This window comes from Etheostoma spectabile, chromosome 11 (assembly GCF_008692095.1).
Source record: "Etheostoma spectabile isolate EspeVRDwgs_2016 chromosome 11, UIUC_Espe_1.0, whole genome shotgun sequence".
Taxonomy (NCBI): Eukaryota; Metazoa; Chordata; class Actinopteri; order Perciformes; family Percidae; genus Etheostoma; species Etheostoma spectabile.
Window position 1 is genome coordinate 10,526,487 of NC_045743.1, and position 21,160 is coordinate 10,547,646.

Consider the following 21,160-nt stretch of genomic DNA (forward strand, 5'->3'; position numbering starts at 1 on the left):
GTCTTCTTTTTTTTCCAGCACACATTTTCAAAAGAAAAAAAATAAAGGTCCACAGTTAGTGGACCGTCCACTTACTGGCTTTTCGCATCTCACGGTCTTCCCTCGGCAGATGGAGTTTGATAATGGAATCAGTTGTGGCATATTTTTTTCGCCGCTTACGTTTCCATACAATTACAGGATCATAACATAATCACTCTGTGTGTCATTGCGCATTTCTGCACATTACTACCGCATAATGACGCTACAGAATCTTTACCTTTGACCTCTCCGCATGCGGAGGGAGTTGAGCCAATCGTTTTGCTCGTTATTGAGAGGTGCTCAAGTTTCTCGGAGGCATACCATCTCGTCAACATGGTGAGTACAACCATTTAAAAGAATAGATTATTACCAGAAAGTAAAAGTATAACTGTGAAAAGTGTAGGCGTACATATTGAACGTTTTGGCTAATGACTGGCTCCTTTTCTTCATGATGCTTTAATAATGTTGCACGTTCTGTAACACCCCAGGTTAGCATGTCGTGTTAGCGCTGAGCTAAGATAGCGCCACACACATATCGTCATGGTTCCGACTATGTCCTGGAACTGAAGCTTATTATAAAATAAAGATTGATACCACTAACATGCAGTTAGCTTCGATAAGATATAACATTAGTACATTCGTCTCATTGTATTTTTAAACGTAAACTTAATGCTGATAAAAGACGTGTTCAGCTAGCTGAATAGTTGGCTAACTAGCTAGCTAAACTCTCACGTTAGCTCATACATAAACCATTATTCTACACCAGGGGTTAGACCGAGTCTGGAGTCATTCATTACGAACAGCATTTCAGACGGTAGAAGTTAGCTACGTAGCAAATGAGCATTACTCAGATGAGAAGTTTTTATTTTTATAATCCATGTGTGTTTTTACTGAGAGTTAAAGTCAAGTAAAATGGACGAAGACAAACGAAAGTAAACTGTTATAGAGCCTGTCAGCCACAGCTAACACTAGCGTTAAGTTAACGTTAGCTAGTAAGGTTCAGATAGCGCTTAACGTTAGCTACATAAAACGCTAATTGAATATCCCTGTATGCCCTTAAACCTAAATTAATAGTCCTCTGTAGTTCTTAACGATACAGAGTCACTACATATGCGTATTTTGGTATACCTTTATGATCATGAATGAGCTTGGCTGCTGTAATAGTCATATTGTCGCTTATAAACACCTTACAGAAAAATAATACATTGAAAATGTGACGTTTTTCCTTGTGTGGACTGTGGAAAAGACCTGCCTCTAACATCCAGATGTGTCCTGTTGCAGCTTGCTAGTTAAAACAATGGTTGGCAAGATACCTTTTGCAATATCAGGTGCTTAGAAGCTGCCAAAAAGCTGGAGAAAATGACCGTGATTGCGCTCCCAACTCTGACTCTGCTCTTACGAATCCGTGCTTGTGCGCTCAAAATGTGAGGTTGTGACTACACTTCCATATAGGCCTAGGTGCACCAAGCTAAAAACGAATGCAGGTTAATACAACAGCCCTGCAACAAATCATCATGAAGCTTAAGTTGAGTTTTTGTTAAAATCGTTTTAGAGAGGTGTTGACTTTTTAAAGGCTAGAGTTAGTAGTGCTGTTAAATTGTTCTGCCTTTTTACTGAAATGCACTTCTTATAGTTTGTCCACCCTTCCTTTTATGAAGACTACACTTGTTTAAACTAATAGTGCGGGTTAGGTTGTGCATGTCGTCATGTTAAAACTTAACTATAGTGTTAACTGTAGAATTGTAGCTAGAAAATCTAAACAACATTCTAAAACTTAAGGAGATATTTGGAGAAACAGCAGTGGTGGCTTTATTGAACTAAGCACGCTGCTAATTATGCGTTACGCCACAGGCTGTTCACTAATTCTGTGTGGTGTTTCTTATTCATCACAGTCTTCATCGGACGCTAATAATGGCCCGAGCCAAGCGCCCCCTTATCCAGGTGTACCGCCCTCAGGGATACCTCCCCCATTTGTAAGTCAGTGACAGATATGATAATTAGCTTTTCACTTCTTGTTGCCAGTCGTCATGTAGGGTTGAACTCAGTGGTAAATTTGAAGTTGTCTTCATTGATGTTTAATCTAATCTAATGCATCTTTTCTATTTCTCTCTATATTAATTTGTCTAGATGGGACCACCAGGAATACCGCCTCATTTCCCTCCTATTGGAATGCCCCCTATGGGACAGCGACCATCCAGCATGACTCCAATGCCTCCTGGTATAATTCCCCCCGGTATAATGCCACCAATGGGGGCACCACCAATGGGACAGGTGAGCCTTGTAGGAAGCTTGTAGGTTTGTCTGTATTTTGTTGGATTTGTTTGTTCTAAGGGCTAAGTTGCCTTTGACACAGCCAAATGAAAAAGATACGGGTCAGATGCTATAATTTAAGAAAGAATAAGACATTTGGAGATGCTCTAGAGTGCACAGTCCACCGTATATTAGGTAAATGTTTTTCAAACTACAATACTTAAAGAAGAAACTAGTTTTTTTACATAACTGCTTCTGACAAGTGTCTTCCAACTCTGCTGTTAACCATGTGTAGCCTTACAGCATTGAGAAGTGACCCTTAGAACATGTTAGACAATTCTAGGGAACTCATGTGTCATTACTACTTTGGTTTTATTTGAGTGATAACTTCGGATTTACCAAAGTAATAGCTGAGATAATAGAAAGCCGCAACATCATTAAAAATGATTAGACTGGGCATGACACATGAACAGTCAGACAAACAAACCTCCAGGTTAGTCAAACTTATGCTAAACATCATTCATCACAGACCAACTTCCTGACTCAACTTTGACCCACTGTAGGGTGATATAAACAAAAAGTAAAACCTTAGTTGTAAGAAACATTCATTTTAACTTCCTTGTTTTGTGTCGAACTTCTGCACAGAAGATATGTTTAGCATTTTAAAAAATATCAGTTGAAGGAAGCTAGAACGCTCATAGTCGTTTTTAAAGAGATACCACTTAACTGAAGATGCTTGTGCATCATTTAGAACATCTACCATTGGATGATTGTATACAGCTAAACTCTCTTTTTTTCTTTTTTTTATACAGCAAAAATGGGTCACTTTTAGCAAGCATATGTGGTCCTGTCAGTCTTATAAATAGATGTGGTATTGGGGGGTGTTTGATTAAGGTGCCAGCCACACAAGTCTAAAAAGGTGGGTAAGGGGATGTAGTTTGGTGTATTTCAGCTTCACAGATCTCAAGCTGTGGCATCACATCATTAAATAAACACAGCAGACTCAGTTCTCGGTTGCTCGCAGCCTTCCACACAGACGCCAACACCCTGTCTCACACTCTCTCAATACATCTTCCTGCACTGTGTGGTATGGAAATGCCAGATGAATATTTTATGATGCTTCTTTTATTAGATGCCAGGCATGATGCCACCTATGATACCAGGGATGATGATGCCCCCTCGCATGCCAGCTGCGGCTGTACAACCAACGGGACCGGTAACTCTCCTCACTATCTTTACCATCAGTGCTTTGCTTCACACTTCTTAAGAATACACTTGGATCTGTGAAATGCTAAGGGAATCATTTACATTGCCAAATTGTAAAAGTTGAATGTGAATTGATGTCATTCCGTTTTTCACCACACAATAAACTTAAACAGCTGAGAAAAACAGTGATTACAAGTAAAATAAGCACCTGCGTGCAATATGTCCCTTATTGTCACTTTTTTGTTTTGGCTTTGATTCAGCTGTGGCTCACTGTAAATGTAATGAAACACATGAGCCCTTCAATGTTGATCTTCTGTTTATTTTTCGTTTATGCTGAGGGGTAAGCAAGTTATATAAAAAAGCAATCTGATATATTTATTGTGACAACATCCACGCTGCTTTGGAGATCATAAGACCTCTTAAGCATCAAGTATAGTTTTGCATCTTGAGGGTGTGGAGTTTTTAACTAATTAGAAAGATTTGTCAGTTACTGTGTGTTGTGAATGATGAGTCTGTTTTACCAGCTGAATTTATCATTCAGTGATAGAGATATACTAATGGGAACTTTTAATTTTGGGGGAAATAATCGCTAACAAAATCTGTTTTTTCCCAAAGCCTGGTGTTGATTTGACAGGTAAGATCCTTGATTTGTCATGTTACTTACAAATCATATTCTTGCATATTTTGTATTCATCAAAAGTACAGCATCTGAATGATTTGTGTTTTTATTCTCACAGCTGCTGCACCTGGTACTGTTGTAAGTGTATAATTTTTGTTTATATGCAGTAATTGCATTTTTCAAATTCAACAATTTAGAGTTCTCATCATTCGCTCCAGACATTTTTCTGTCTTCTTAATAACTGCAGTCTACCAACATTTCATTTGTTTCTTTGTCCCTGCAGAGCACCACAAATGGATCTCCACAGGAAGAACAGCCAAAGAAGGTTTGTGCACATTTGAAAACAAAAAGATAATAATATCTAGGAGCTGCAAAAGCATATTAAATGAAACCAAAGTGGTGCCTTTACTAAAACAACTGATTTATGTGTTTGTTTGTTTTTTCTTTGCCTTAGAAGTCCCTGTGGACAGAACACAAATCACTGGATGGGAAGACATATTTTTACAATACAGAGACCAAGCAATCCACATGGGAAAAACCAGATGATCTCAAATCTCCTGCAGAGGTACATACCATGTTTAAAGGGAATGTTTAACAGCAAGCAGAGTTTCTATGATTGGTCCAGACAGGCTATTGCAGTTTTTTTAAGGCTGCTGGTGTGTTTACTTTGGACTAGCTACATACTAAATCAGGGAAAACTGTAATCTTGGCTACCATTGTTGTTAATTTTTCCCTCATTTTGGGTCACATTACTTCTGAAACATATCTGGTTAGGTATTAAGTTATTTGGTTCAGAAGCGTTTATCTGCAATTTTGCTGAAACATGTCTGGTTGTGTTGTATTTGTTTTAGAAGCCTTTATTGGTGATTTTTTTATGGTACAAAGTTCTCTTATGAACTTTGTTGCAGTTAGTCTCAGGTTCTACAGAGTGCTACAACAGCAGAGACTCCACAGACATGTGGAAAAGCTTAAAGAGACAGGCGCTCATACGGAGCGTCACAGACTGAGGGTGAATAAAGGTGCTGCAGCCATTGGCAGTATGAGGAAAAATAGTGTTTTTGGAACATTAAAGCATGTTAACACGTTCCAGTAGAATCACAAAATACAAGAATCTGAAAATGGTCGTAAATAATAGGGCTCTTAAACATCTACTTGTAAAGTTCCCCCAGGTAACATTTGTCACATAGTCACTTAATCTAATCTTTACACAGATAATTCATAGCATAACTTATACAATGTTTTTATTTTAGTTTTTATCAGGGGCTGTGCACATGAATCAAAATTAATTAAATTGTAAATTTACCAGAATTTATTAATATGGTTCTAACCTCACACTAGTCATCTTTGTACATTGTATCACAACTGAAATATTTTTCCTTCTTTTTTTTTCTAATTTTAGCAAATGCTGTCTAAATGCCCTTGGAAGGAGTACAAGTCAGACACAGGGAAGCCTTATTACTATAACTCTCAGACGAAGGAGTCCAGATGGACAAAGCCCAAAGAGCTGGAGGATCTGGAAGGTAAAGAGCTGCTCTGATGATGACAAACCTGTTCTAAGAAAGGCAGTAATGTTTCACAATGAGCCATGCTGCGCTCCTTGGATGATCCTTTAACAGCATCATGAATGGTAGGCTGCTGGCTTGTTTTACAAATAATGCCACGCATTAGAGGGGGTTTGGTATGTCATTAATGTACAAACACAGGAAGCATAAATAATACAGGAACACAATGTAGCTCAGGCAGTACATTTGTATCTGTGCTGTCTCTTATCTGCAGCATGCTTTGAAATGAAAACAAGTACCCTAACTGCTGTCTCCTTTTGTCTATTCTAGCTATGATCAAAGCAGAGGAGAATGGGTAAGAGCTTCCTGTTTACCTTTGGTTACTCTTTACTGCTGCATCATGTATTATTAACAAATACAGCGCTTGTTGAACGTGATTTCTCCCTCTTTGATGAAAAACCTTTTATTTTATTAATTTGCCAGTTTTTCCATTTCATGTAGTGACCCTTTATGTTCCAGTCAGCTACATTGTCCTGGTATTCTTCTAATCATGTGTAGTGGTTTTACCCGTCATGGTCTGATTTCAGAACGGCAGAGGCAATGGCTCCTGGCATCACAGCAGCTCCTGCTGTGCAAGCAGATAATACAGCCACTATGGCAACCATGATTGAGGCGGAAACTGCAACAGCAGTCTCAGAGGAACACCTGTCTCAGGCGGCCATGCATCACACAGCTGAGGTCAAGACTGCAGATGCACCTGTGGCTTCCTCTGAGAGCTCAGCCGTCACAGAGGCCACAGCCAGGTAAACAGTTATGTTAGATATAGAGATGGGTACGGTCTCCAATACTCAGAGATGCACCATATACATCAAGCCAAAACCATACTCATAATAGCACTTGGTTTATGTACACTGCACCCTTTTAAGCTTAATGTATTAATGGACCAGGTCTATTTTTGTCTTGCATCACCCAATGTAATAAATACTCAATGTCTTAAATGCTCCATGCAAACATAGCTAAATAAATGTATAAACATCTTCCTTGGCCCTCAGTATTGAAGTTACAAAAGAAGAACGGCCAGAAATTCAGAAGAAAACGTACAAATGGAACACGAAAGAGGAGGCCAAGCAGGCTTTCAAAGAACTTCTAAAGGAGAAGGTGAGTCAGGCTGTCAAATGGAGTTAACATTGCCACACACTATAAAAGGATGTAGAGGATGTGTTGTCTCTATCAGCCTGTAGTGCCGGTTCACGTTACTAGACATTTAGCATGTCAAATACAAAAGAAATCTGTGTGCTTTTGTAGACATAGATTAGTAACCATAATGTGCTTTTACTGTAGCTGTGACCAGCACCATGAATACTTCAGACATAATTTTGCATGTGCCATCACAGCTACAAAGACTGTAGAGTTGACTGTCATCACTTGGAGTGGAGCAGTTTGCAATGCAAAATATCAGGAAGGTGGCTGTAGTTTGTAGTAAGTTCCATTTTGTTAATAAATGATGCGGCTTTTTTCATCAAACAATATTGGCTTTGATGATTGCGTTGTACACCATTAACCATAGTAGGTCTGTTTTACTGATGTGTTTACCAGCAAATCTTTTGCATTGTGACCTGGATCTAATCCTTGTCCCTCTTGATGAGCCCCTGGAAGGTCTTAGCTCAATTGTTAAGCTTCACCTCCTGTTGCTGTGGATGTTGTTGTGTTGCAAGGCAGCCTAGCACCCCCACCTTGAATGCTGCTATATTTAGGCTCTTTTTAATTTTGTGCACACAGCTCTCCTCTGAGATTGCTTGCTATTTCCTTCAATATCTTAATGGCTCTGTCTTTATGATTAGCTTTATTGGATCAAAGGCACAGGGTTGGCTGGGATTAAGACGGTGAGAGTAAATGACATGCATCAGTGAGTTAGAATAACTGTGACAATTTACAAGACAGAGGCACGTGGTGGAATCAGTTCATGATGGATAAAGGAGTCGCTCCCTGAGAGAGGCAAGTGGCAAAAGGGTGCTTACATAAGTCCTCCGTGGCACTTCTTTAATTTATTGCTTCTCCACACCTCTTAACCAGGCATCTATTAGTAATTAAGAAAATGCGTTGACTTCTAGGAGACAAAGCAGCACAGCTTATTGTTCCTTTGTCTGTCTTGCATGCTTTTTCTAATAAAAGGTATGTTTTTTTGAATATGTTGGAAATTTCACACGTCAATTTAACTTGTCAGTTTAAGTACAGGCCATCATTACTTTGAATTGTATTCTCTGTTTTTCAGGGTGTGTCGTCAAACTCCTCTTGGGAACAGGCTATGAAAATGATTATCAATGATCCTCGCTACAGGTACACTATTCTCCTGGGATTTGTTTATCCTATGTACAATAGGAAGTGATAACAATGTCCATCTGACATCAAATTCTCACTTTTTCTTGTCAACAAAGCGCACTACCCAAACTGAGTGAGAAGAAACAGGCGTTCAATGCTTACAAAGTCCAGACAGAGAAGGAAGAAAAAGAAGAGGCCAGAATTAAATACAAGGAGTCCAAAGAGACCTTTCAGAGGTTCTTGGAGAACCACGAGAAGATGACATCTACCACCAGATACAAGTAAGTGCTTCAGTGATCTCACAAAGTTTTTTTTTTTTTTTTTTTTGTATTGATTCATGGTTCCCTGAATCGTCAATATAGTTATGCAGATGGGATCAGTGAAAGGTCACCTATAGGTTGTGCATACCATCATGCAGTTACAGCACTGTTGGCTTCCTCTTAAAATGCTTTGACCCATAAGCTCTGGTCACAATGTTGACATAATGTTGTTTGGTCACAATTTAGTGAGTGAGGATGTAAAGAAAATTAGGGCAGCACAATTAATCTAATTTTAATTCTAATTTTAAATGTGTCATTCCATTTTTTTTGCAAAGCCAATCTACCGCTCTGTAAACCACTGTCTGCTCATGTGCCAGTCAGAGTGGTTCCCTGCACCGCACAGCTTAGTTTCTAGATGTAGGCAGTCACAGAGGACAGAGTAACGTGAGGAAAATTCAACAACAGATAGCAGTCGATTATACGTCGGTCACAAGGTTTACCAGTTTACTAGTAAATGCAATATTTTGTCCCATCTGCGTTGTTTTTTAGACAACAGCAGTGACCAGTGCTAGTCGGTGCTAGTTAGCGTTTGTTAGCTCACAGGGCTCTAGGGTGCAACTAACATTTTTGCTAGGTTGCACTGGTGCACTTAATGTCATTGCATCCGCTTCCTCCCCACAAACGAAGCAATGTTGTTTATATCAATATGGTTTAGTTTTGCGTTACATTACCCATTTCTTCTGTAAAACCGTGGCTACGTTTGGATCTCTCCTCTTACTTTCTGCGCAGCCCCGCCCCCATTCACTCACACACGGCTCCCGGCAACAGAGATAGAGCAGCGACAACGCCGGTCCACACTTCTGACATTTGTCTACAGTTTAAATTATTATTAACACAGTTATTATTAACACAGCTGTGTATTGTTAAGCAGGATAGGTAATCTTGTGATCTCAATATTGATCAAAATAATCGTGATTATCATTTTGGCCATAATCGTGCAGCCCTAAGGAACATCGTGATTTGTTGGTTCTAATGTTAAGACTTATTAGATTTTTATATAATACACATCCTTGATGTTCTGTTTATTATCCCCTTTCTTGCCATTTTCAAAGAATATCACACATATGACTACAACAGAGATGCTAGAAACTACAACTAGAAATAGCATCTTTTTTGCTAAATATGTACTAATTCAGTTCAGGGTTTTTTTTAAGCTAATAATCTGTTGCAAGCAGTTACGCATTAGAAGTTATGCCTACAACATTTATAATACTTCAGTTTTGGTCCTTGGTCTTATGAGAGGTCCAGTCCACCATCTTTGGTCTGGCATTTTTGTAAAAGTCAGTGTGACGGACTGAACCGCTTGTAACCTTGACAACGAGCCTTTTCCTGGGTTTTTCTGGCACTGGGGTTGTTGTGGCGATCGGAGCTATAATCTGGGATGGCACCCAACAGGCAGTTGTGCATGTGTGTCTCTGTCCTTATTTCCCTACAGTCAACCACTGCTTCTGACTTGTAAAGCTGTACAAAAAGTTCAACTATGCTTTTTCCATTTTTATTAAAATGTAATGAGTTTTTTTATTAACTCTTCACTCCTCTGCTCGCTTGCACTAAGCATTAATGTGGTGCAGATAAATTTGGCCTATGAAATGCTGCCCTCATGTGGGTTATTGTATAAGAATATATGTGTGTGTGTGTGTTTTTGCCTTCCAGGAAAGCAGAACAGATGTTTAATGAGCTTGAGGTGTGGAGCTGTGTACCAGAGAGAGACCGGCTGGAGATCTATGAAGATGTATTGTTCTACCTTGCTAAGAAAGAAAAGGTTAGGCTTTGTTCTACAGTTGAGCAAAAACTCCCTCAGAGTTTCAGTTTGTGAAGATTTTTTGTCTGCATGTTTATCATAATGATGTAGAATCATTCAACTTTTAGTGTTTATCTGCCAGTCTTGTAAATGATGTTATTTTAAAGCGCCCATATTATGTTCATTTTTTGGCTTTGTGAACACTGGCACAATTACCATCCTGGTTTCCTCCTCTACAAAATGTTTCCAGGAGCAAGCCAAGCAGCTAAGAAAGAGGAACTGGGAAGCTCTGAAGAACATTTTGGACAACATGGCCAACGTCACATACCGCACCACCTGGTCAGAGGCCCAGCAGTACCTGCTGGACAACCCTACCTTTGCAGAGGATGAAGAGCTGCAGAGTATGAAAGCAGAAATTAATGTCTTTATTTACCAACTTTAGTTTGAAACTGATGGTAGAAGTGAGAAGACAAAGTTTCTACCTCACTTTATTTAAAATGTTCACTAGGTTCGGTGTGTAAACCATTCTCAGTTCTCCCTGTTGATAGTGTTGTTCCCTGCTGACAGATATGGACAAAGAAGATGCCCTCATTTGTTTTGAGGAGCATATCCGGGCTCTGGAGAAGGAGGAAGAAGAGGAGAAACAGAAGACTCTTCTCAGAGAGAGAAGACGGCAACGCAAGAACAGAGAGGCCTTCCAGGTATGTGGGCCAAAACAAGTGCACCTCAAAATGTCACCGTGCCAAGGATAGAAATGCTGTCCCAAATGAATGTTAAGTTTGTGTATTTTCTGTTTCTGTTGAAAAGGTTACAAATTAACTAAATCTAAGTCACAGAAGGGACAAACTGTGCTGAAATGCTGTCCTGAAATCATATTGTGTTTTCTCTCAGAAATTCCTGGATGAGCTCCACGATCACGGTCAGCTGCATTCCATGTCTGCCTGGATGGAGATGTACCCGACCCTGAGCTCAGACATCCGCTTTGCCAACATGCTGGGCCAGCCGGGTAGGACAGCAGGCCACAGCACATACTGCTTCACACGTCCACATGTGCTGAATGCTCTGAAACACGTGGATGTGATATGCAGACGACAGAACATGACATGAACACAAACATAAAGCATACACAGCTCAGTTTTTGAATACTGTATGAACTACAAAACTATGCATCAGTGTACTCATGCATATGTTTTTTTCTCACCCCAATTACTTTAGATTATTTTTGTTTTTATAAATTTTTAACATTTTGTTATTGCTTAATTGTTTTTTGCATCCCTGTTGTGGTCCTCCATTGGACCCTGTTAATTTAACATTTTTGTTTTTGCAGTATAAAAGCCATTGTCTACGTTTGACTTATCCTGTCTATTCTGCAGGTTCCACTCCCCTAGATCTGTTCAAATTCTATGTTGAAGACTTGAAGGCCCGCTACCATGATGAGAAGAGGATCATTAAAGATATTCTCAAGGTAAGATTGTTTTACCTCTGGTGAAAATCTCATTTATATCTGGCATATTGTCATAGGACAAACTGTTCACTGTTTATTGGTACATTTTATTATTTTATGTCATACAACTTGTAAATCTCCGGCTTCCCTTGTGCTGCCAGGACAAAGGTTTTCTGGTGGAAGTCAACACTAGCTTTGATGACTTTGGGTCAGTGATCAGCTCAGACAAGAGAGCCACCACACTGGATGCAGGAAACATAAAGCTGGCTTTCAACAGTGTAAGACTCTGTTCATATATATATATATATATATATATATATATATATATATATATATACACACACACACACTTTTCTTTTTGCCTTTTCTCCCACCTTACATAGTTTTTCAAGAAGAACACAGAGGCTGGTAACAAGAATATTGACTGCCGATCATTTTGTGTAACTTAGCTTAAGGTTTAAGTATTTTAACTGTTAGGTGTTATAGTTAATTACTAGTTAAACTGATTCATGAGCAAAGTTCATTTGTGTCTTTGTATGTCAGGCTTAAAAAAAATTTTTTTACTTGTTTTTATATTTTCATTGATTTATATTTATTAGGTTAACCCATTTTGCAACCTCTTGCTGTATAGTTACTGGAGAAGGCAGAAGCCCGAGAGAGAGAGCGAGAGAAGGAGGAGGCCAGGAAGATGAAAAGGAAAGAAGCAGCCTTTAAAAACATGCTGAAGCAGGCCACACCACCCCTGGAGCCAGAGACTACATGGGAGGGGGTACGCCTTTCTATGCAATATGTAGTAGCTTGTCTATTCTGTTTGATTTGATTGCACTAAGTATCATGTCATTTTACTTTTGTGATGATTTCAGATCAGGGAGAGATTTTTAAAAGAATCTGCCTTTGAAGACGTGACTCTGGAGTCAGAGAGGAAAAGGATATTCAAAGACTTCATGCATGTCTTGGAGGTAAGTCTTTTAGGACAGTGTAAATGGGCTAAATAAAGGTGATGTTGTTAAACATGGTATGTCATTTTTATTTTTTTATTTTTTTTATTTTTTTTAAGCATGAGTGCCAACATCACCACTCTAAGACTAAGAAGCACTCAAAGAAGTCTAAGAAGCACCACAGGAAACGATCCCGCTCTCGATCGGTTAGTAGTCCAGAGCATTGTGCTTAGACAAGGCAACAAGCTGCAGGCAAACAATTTAGCCGTTAATTATCTACAAGAATACCTTTGCCTTTATCTCAATACTCCATTTCATGCCTGGTTAATCTCTTGAGTTACTCCACTTTGACAGGGCTCAGAGTCTGAGGACGAGGAGTACCACAAGAAGAAAAAGAGGTCACCGTCCAAATCTCCTTCCGAACGCTCGTCAAGTGGAGAATCTGGTGAGTGGCTTCCAAATCGTTAGATCTATATATCATTGTATGTAAGATGAGATTTATTTTGTGAATATTTAGTTAACAAATATATTTCCATCAGTTGTAGCGTCACAGTGTATTCTGTGTATTGATTTAACCAGGGAGCTATTTGGGGTGTTGTAGGCCTACCCTGCGTGTAATTCAGTTGTCAGGTTGGCGGAGGGATATGAGTTGATACTGAGGCATGTATGTTGAGTTTTGAGTTGTTCGGCACTGAAGGAAGTGTGATTAAAGTAATGGACCAAGTTACCGTCGAAGCTGTCTCCGTGCTCTTTCTCTACCCACGCCTCGAAAGTACTAATATGTAATCACAACTAGTTAATAGTTAACGCAAACATATACTAGCGTTACATTGTATATAGAAAAAGGGCAGCACTATTGACATTTATTAATATTTTTCTGCCTATAGAGAGAAGCTATAAAAAATCCAAGAAGCACAAGAAGAAGGGCAAGAAGAGACGCCATAAGTCTGTGAGTATACAGAAAGACCCCAAATACAGTACCAGTGAATGAGAGCGCGTCCAAACGTTTAACTGGTGCTGTACATTCATTGTGTTTTTGTATGTATAATCTGAATGTGCATGTTGTATTGGTATGTGCACAACCAGGCATCGCCAGACTCCGACACTGAGAAGAAAGGAAGAGAGCGTGATGGAAAGCGTGAAAAGGACTTGGAGAAAGATAAAGAGAACGACAAGTCTCGGGGGAAATCTCGCTCAGACTCCAAACAGAAGTCTCCTAAAAGAAAAGCAGCAAAAGAGGAGGTTGGTTTTCTATGGTCCATAAAAGTATCATTTACAGGTTGTGTTGTGAAAACTCAGTGACTCACTTTCATATTTACACAAGTTAAGTTTCCTTTGTCGTTGTTGATCTATTACTGAGTCTTTGTTTTGTGTCTTACGGTCAGGGCGGCTGGGATACATCAGGCAGTGAGCTGAGTGAGGGAGAGCTGGAGAAAAGGAGAAGAACTTTACTGGAACAGCTGGATGCACCTTGATGTTCACTTCTGCTGCCCTTTTATTGTATTTGTACACTCATACAAACATGCATTCCCCTCTGTGCTCATCTGACTGCACTGGGCATACCACCCTGGACGGACAACACCGTTCTCTGGTAGTTATGGGAATGTGCGACGCTGAGCTTACACACTTATTTGGTGACTAATTTGACATCGGGAAACTGATCAGCTAATCAACCTTTCAATTTCAGGTTGTATTTTTGTTGCCTTTGTTAGCATTTTTTTAGTTGACTGTAGTTGTACATGTTTTCCATTGCCAATAATTTTTATATTCAATTAAAAGTCTTTTTAGTCACACTGACTGTCTTTCACCTGGAAAAGTAGCGCAAGAAGAAGACATATCTTTCATTATCTCTGGACACGTTCTGAGGTAATGAAACTATTTTTGATTTGGTCCATTTTAACTGCAGATGTAGTCTCGAGGAATGATTCAAATAAGTTTTAACTGGAGCATCTGTTAAAATACATATACAGTACTGTAGTGAAATAAAATAAAAGACTGTTTCAGTGGATTACGTCTGTAATTGGATACTTTAGGAGATCAATACGGTTTTACTCATGGTATGTGAGTGTGAATTATCAACATTACACTCTGCCAGTTTATTAGGTACACTTATCTTATACTAATGCAGGCTCATAGAACAGTGGTAAAAGCTTGTAGTCAGTGGAATTAGCCCAAGTATCATAGTCATGTATAGGTAGCTCTGTCAGTTCTTAACCATTATGACTGGTGAAGAGAAGAAAAATAAATCCAAGACAAGAGTTTTATATTTAATGTAAATAGTTTATTTTAACCATTTGTTGTAAATCTCATATCAACTAATTCAGAAAAAAAGCTTGTTATTTTGTAATAAGCATACACTGCCTAAAATGCATTTCTGGTGGAAGTAAAAAAAACATAAAATACATGCCAGTATTATCCAGTTAAAGAAATGTCCCAATTACAGAAGTTGATGGATTAGGAGATGAATGGCAGCATGTGCTTTAGTGGAAAGAATTACAGGAGGGTGCATCACTAAGCCACAAATCCAGCTAGTCACAGGTCAACTAATAGAAATTTGTTTTATTATATACAATGTGTATGATTAGGAGTATAGATTTGTTCAAACATTCCAACACTTGCAAATCAGATGATGTTTCTGGAGCTGGCTTTGATGCACCTGTGACACACCCACAAGCAAAGTCAGCCTCCTGCATCACCATGAGACTATTAGGATGTAACACGACTGTCGGTTCTGGCTGCATTTGGCTTAATTAAATATACAAAAAATGGAAAACAAAAACTATAAGTTAAAATAACATTCAAGTTGTATAACACAAGGCAATGAAAACTTTTGTTTAAACAATATGTACAATATTAACCATCTGGTAATGTGAATTAAGTAAAAAAAAAAAAAAAGATTTGTTGCAAAATATCTGTACATTTAGGAAACTTTTGTTTTGCCAGGTTTCTGATGACCATGGGCACGTTAAATGAAAACATGAGCTTAAAGCAATCCTTTCAGTGGTTAAATACTATACATAAAAATTACAATAAAGTGAGTAGACGCTGTAGCCTGGAATATGACTAATCTGTAAAAAAAAATAAAAATAGGTTGACAGAGATGAAAACCTTATATCCAGTTGGGTTCAGTATCTTTCATGCAGTTTCTACATTTGGTAGAAAATGGGTTTTATGTTGTTTTACAGGCTCATTGGCTTGTAATTTGTTCCCAGACATCAGACAAACTGCTCTGCTGCTACAGAAATGCAACATTTTAAATGGACGGTAGAGTTTTATGTGAGCAGACGGCCTACTTCTACGGGTTAAGGGCTACAATTTCAGACTTTATCCATTAACTGAAATAACAAATTATGGAAGAGAAGTCAGCATGGAGAGAGGCCTGGTATATACAATTCACATTAGCCCAGTCTTGTTTTGAAATGGTTTTGTCTTTTCCGTTCATTCCTCATCATCCTTAAAACTTACTTTAGTACAAATATAGATATTTAATTACTTTTCTGATCACCTTCTTCATGCCTGAACGTCAAGCCTATTAGTCAAAGTTGAAAAACCTCAGATGCAAAAAGTGCAAGTTGAGCACGTTTGTATAACAAGAGGAATGAAAAAGAGCACCGGAATGTATTGAGATACAACAGACTGTCAAACGCTACAAGATGTAATGCTTGTAACAGCTAAAGGGAACGTGTCCCATACATTCTACATTATGTTTCCAAGGAAGTATCTCTTCACGTGGCTTTTAAGGCCACCACAAGTCCAGTTTTACACATCTTAAAATTAAAAACCTGGTCCAATTGTATTGCTTGAAGTGGGGAATAGTACAGTCATCAGACAAACAGAAGACAGCGTGACATTAGCCCACAAGTTCAGGCACTTGGTTTCTGAATCAACTTTTCAGACACTTTAAATGCAGTCCAATACAGCTCCCGGTCCTTCATGGTGAAAAGCTGCTTCTATACCACAGACATGGAATAATGTGTATTCCTACTGTATGTAAAATTTATATACACACACACACACACACATACATACATCGCTATGGTTGCTACACTCGTCACCTTTCACTTACCATCCCTCACTCTGCATCCAACCTCCTGTCTCTCCCTCTCTTACACATCCTCAGTATCTTCAGTCCCCAACAGCACGTGCTCTATCTTCCCTCGTCACATCATCACTTCACCATTGTTCACCGGCCGCAGGTTCTGATCATCAAAGCGTCTCCTGACGCTCCTCCGCACAGCATCTGCTCGCCTGTAAGGCTGATTCCTCAAATCTGAAGAAGGAAGGAGGAGTCGGATGGGGGGAATAAAAGAGCTGTCAGTCATCTTGTTGAGGTGTTTTGACGAGCTCACATGCTCAGAGTGCTGGCAGCCTGTCTTTTCAAAGCAGCATGAGTTCTACACAGAAAAAAAGCCTCGCAGCTCAGCTGTCTCTTGGTATTACTGACTGAGACAGGACACAGGGTTTTGACTTGAGTAGAAAAACGTCCATGCATCTTGTGAAACCAAAATGCACTTTACCCATAAAAAAGAGCGACTAAAGTACTGAAAAGAGTAGCTTTTTTTTATCGTTAGACGGTACATTAATATGTACCGTTATGAAGGCGATATGAGGAGAGAACAGAGGGAGAGGTAGGTCTATACTGAATGAGAAGACAGTGAAATAGGAAAGAAGGTAATAAAGAGATGCTTGCCAGGTTTGGGACACATCCACCACTACAGGTGTGCTACTGGAGGAGTTCCTTACCCTCGAGTAGACATTGGGAAATTTAGTTATATTATTCTTCTTTAGGGCTAGATGAAGAGAAGACAAAAGGGAGGTTAAAAATGGAGGAGCAGGAGGCTGACCAGAGCATGTCAGCCTGACATATTCACACTGGCTTTGCTTAGAGAGCACTGCGCGAGCAAAGCAAAGTGGCAGCAGGCTGCATGGAGAAAAGGGCCAGAGGAGGGTCAGGGCATGAGTGGAGACAGAGCTGGAGGATGGAGTGGAAGATCTTTTTTTTCTGTGTTATAAACTCAGTCTGCTTTGCGGAGTGGCTACCAGCAGGACAGAAAATGAGCTTCTAAGTTGTAAACTTCTAATGCAGTGCAATTGTGAACTTAAATAAACAAATGTGGTTTCAGGACACAGCAGGATTATTACATTCACCAGCAACTTGACCAAAACACCAACCAACGCATGCGTGCAGCCAGGGAAACAACTAATGATTGGGTTACACTTAAACAGCTGTAAACAACCTGGCTGCATGTTAGTAGCACACAATTAGATTACAACTGCAAAGACAGACTGCTGCAATGTTAAGTGATTATTCATATGTTGATGTCATGCAGGATATTAGTGAGCTTGCGACACCACAGAGAGTCATGACAGCTAGGTGACCTGTCAGCAGGCGACAGGAGCAGGCACAGCAAATGGGCTGAATGGGAGAGCAGGGATGCATTGTGGGAAAGCGTTCGTGATGAAGCAATCAGCATACAAGAAGCTGTATTAACAGCAGTAATGATATGTGATAAACACACACACATTCATTTTTAATTAAGACATTGGTTGAAACACAAAGCAAATTATAATGCCACAGGCACTTACACAATCATGTCATCAGCCATACCTGCCGTGTAGATGACGACTGAAGCTTCACTACATTAAATTAAATGATTAAATTAGAATCCAATGATAAATCCTAAGGTATTCGATGCATGAGTCAGCCATCTTTCCCCACTAGATGGCAGCACGCAGCTTAACGTTTCTGCTCCAGTACTTGATGAGAAGAAGTACGCTCTTCACCAATTTTAATCTCCTGTCAGTGCACATAAGAGTATAATCTTGGAGATCTGTGATCCTCTGTGACATTATGATATGCCATGGTTGATTAAACAACAGTGATAAATCAGGGTGTCACACTTCATGCAGGTGGGCAAAGAAAAACATTCCACCGACACCAAGTCATGCTAAGAAGGGAGAAAACGTTAACACACGCACAAACGTACGCTCAGGCTTGTGTGCAAAAACCATAAGGTGGACAATGTGCACACACAAGGGTCCGAAAATGTGAGGGTTGAGTGTGGTGGTTAAAAGAAGGAGGAACGTGTGAAGAGGCATGCAAGAGTGGAGGAAAGAGAGAGACATAAAGAAGATAATGTTTTTGTTCCAGCAACCTTAGAGCAGAGAGACAGTTCTACAAGCTTAGTAATGGTACTCGTCATTGAGGGCGGGCTCGCAGAAGAACCGAGAGCCTCGCTTGGCTGTGCGGGCGGTAAAGGGCACTGTCTTCAGCACTGCATTGAGAACAAGGACAACAGCCAGGACAAGACAAGACAAACACAGTATAAGAAAAGCAGACTCCTAAAGGGGTTTAGCACCGGTTAGCGCTATGCAAATATCCAACAACACTATCAGGAGGGCCCAGGGCAAAAGATTGTTTAAAAGTGAATTCTAGCAGTTAATCTACTGAAGGGCCTGACAAAAACGTTACGGCTTTGCTCGCTAGAAACAGCAAAGATATATTGTTACAGAAATCTGAATGAAAATTGTCAGGTCTTAAACACTAGAAGCACATTTACAGTATTACCGTGTCTAGTGGTGGAAAAAATAAGAACCTTTACTACTAATAAAAGTAGCAATACCTCAATGTAAAAATACTCCATTACAAGTAAAATCAGTCAAAAGTAAATATTGACAACAAAATGTACTGAGGGTTACTTACTGTATTGAGGGAAAACCCTAATTATGCAGACCAGTTGTATATTATCATATATTATATATTATATTATATTATTGTATGGTTAATACTAATGCATTAACTATGTAAGTAGCATTCCACTGCTGTAGCTGGAGATGATTGTAACTACTTTAAAAACAACCCAAACAGTATATTATACATAACAATGCACTGTATTAAATTATCATTTTTGTATGAAAATCACATTTTTCAAAGTAAATTGTAACTAGGCTGATATCGCCCAATGTTCTCTAATTACAGAGAGACATCTGTGTGAATGTTGACTGGTAAGTACAAACATATTTTTCTGATGTAAAATGTACCACTCACAGTGGTTAACAAAAACAAATTCAAGGGATCACTATCAAGACTGTTTGTACAACAAGTGTTTATGGGCCACAGTAACTATCGAGGCCAAAATATATGTACGTAGTGGAGTAAAAGTACAACATTTGCATATGAGCTGTAGTTTTATAGGCATATCATAATGTAAAACTACACTTAAGTACAGCACTTAAGTAAATTCCACCACTGCCCTTTGCAAGTTTAATCGCCCTTAATATTCAAGGAACTAGTTACAACCAGGCCCCGTCTAAATACAGATGGTGTTACAAAGCAATGACAAAGCAGATAAGATAAGCAACGATAAATCACATTTGAGTTGAATGTCACTGGATTAGCTGGACAGTCAGTGCATGTTTGTACTCATCAGGTTATACCTTTAGTTCTCAAACATCTGACAGCTTCATTTTGAAAGAGCCAAAGTCATTGGGTTAGTTGGTTTAGATTCCCTTTGTTAATGACTGAATGTATAGCATTGAAGACGACCTCCATGCAGAGCGCCCTGTACTCTGTGTGTGTGTGTGTGTGCGTGCGTGTGTGTCAAGAGACTGCAGCCAGGCCAAAGTGACATTACCCGTGATGATGTCCTCAATCGCTCCATCTTTGCCTTCGTAGACGTGGCGACTGTCTTTAACCTGTTTCTTCCTGAGCTCCTGGATCAGCTCTTGCTGCTGCCGTTTGTTCTTATGAGGTGACTGAGGGGACACACACACACACACACACACACACACACACACAAACACACAAATACACAAACACACACACACACACACACACACACACACACACTTTATCATTCATCAAGTCGTACTCTCAGTCCTGAGTCCAGCATCATCTACAAAGCCTTCTCCCTCCCGAAATTTCTTTTATCTAAAATATGCATTTGCTCCACACATCTCTTTGTGCATGCGTGAGTTAATTGAACCATTTAGGAAGTAGAACTGCTGATCCTGAGTCGATGTGATTAGGCTCAGCAGGGTGCCAGACTGTAGAACCAGATATAACTACATTCGGCAGGCACTCGGTGCTCTACTTATCCTGTGATCAGGAGTCTAGGAGGACGGGAGGAAGAAGTGAAAAGGGGAGAACGTGGAACCGGCTAACTTACTCGTCACCATGATCCAATGTAGCCTCCAGCCTTACAAACTAGGGAGGCGGGTATAGAGAGGGAGGGGATGAGGAAAAAGGAGGGGGCGTTGATTGTTGAAAGAACACTGACTTACCTTCTGGTCTTCCTCCATCATGGCCTCCTGTTCTAGAAGTTTCTCCATCAAAATCTGCTCTGCTCTCTTTTTCTGCTCGTTGTCTTCTTCTGCTTGCTGAGGAGATTACATATACATGTCACTTAGTTACAAGTTGTTTTAATATACTGCTGTTTACCATAGAGAAAACTGGGCTGATGACATGACATCACTCACTCAAAACATTCAATAGTTTCACCACATATGCAGCAGCCAGCTGAGATTCTGTTTCAGTACCATGGAATGCGATGATTAAAGTCATTAACGTGGTTTGAAGTAGTTAAGGATTGTTCTAAACAGAGTTGACACATAGCAGCTGTGAGAGACAAACGGCTGAAAACAGTTAAGACGCTGTGAAGTACAGTAAAACATTGTGATGAGTTTATTGTTTATAGTGGTTCTGTAGTACATAATTCTTAAACTGGCAATGGTATTAGTGAAATTATTTTAACCGCATTTTGGTATAAAAGAAAACACAGTGCTGTTGTGATTACACTAGAGG

The 21,160-nt window shown here is 39.5% G+C and overlaps 2 protein-coding genes across 25 annotated transcripts in view; one reads left to right on the top strand and one right to left on the bottom strand.

The window, feature by feature from the left end:
• Window positions 1-248: 248 nt before the first annotated feature.
• Window positions 249-14,750, top strand: prpf40a (PRP40 pre-mRNA processing factor 40 homolog A). Of its 2 annotated transcripts, XM_032530211.1 has the most exons (27): window positions 251-354; window positions 1,911-1,991; window positions 2,146-2,289; window positions 3,401-3,484; window positions 4,090-4,108; window positions 4,212-4,231; window positions 4,377-4,418; window positions 4,548-4,658; window positions 5,493-5,613; window positions 5,926-5,950; window positions 6,183-6,398; window positions 6,648-6,753; window positions 7,868-7,932; window positions 8,031-8,195; window positions 9,888-9,996; window positions 10,226-10,376; window positions 10,543-10,676; window positions 10,867-10,981; window positions 11,349-11,440; window positions 11,581-11,697; window positions 12,051-12,188; window positions 12,283-12,378; window positions 12,477-12,563; window positions 12,712-12,802; window positions 13,245-13,306; window positions 13,444-13,599; window positions 13,743-14,750. In XM_032530211.1, exons 1-27 carry the CDS (start codon window positions 352-354, stop codon window positions 13,830-13,832), a joined length of 2,640 nt encoding a protein of 879 aa, XP_032386102.1. In that variant the 5' UTR covers window positions 251-351; the 3' UTR covers window positions 13,833-14,750. The 2 variants fall into 2 exon arrangements, with proteins under 2 accessions (XP_032386104.1, XP_032386102.1); XM_032530213.1 differs by lacking the exon at window positions 1,911-1,991 and having other exon boundaries at window positions 249-354.
• A 246-nt stretch (window positions 14,751-14,996) lies between these two features.
• fmnl2a (formin-like 2a) overlaps window positions 14,997-21,160 on the bottom strand; it is a 50,129-nt gene continuing 43,965 nt past the window's right edge. For 4 of the 23 annotated variants that reach the window (XM_032530193.1, XM_032530189.1, XM_032530188.1 and 1 more), the window contains 4 exons: window positions 20,641-20,736; window positions 19,992-20,112; window positions 19,795-19,818; window positions 16,638-17,147 (listed from right to left, as the gene is read on the bottom strand). In XM_032530193.1, coding sequence (XP_032386084.1) covers window positions 16,891-17,147; window positions 19,795-19,818; window positions 19,992-20,112; window positions 20,641-20,736 — 498 coding nt within the window. In that variant the 3' untranslated portion in view covers window positions 16,638-16,890. The other 19 variants (XM_032530209.1, XM_032530206.1, XM_032530202.1 and 16 more) reach the window with 11 other exon arrangements.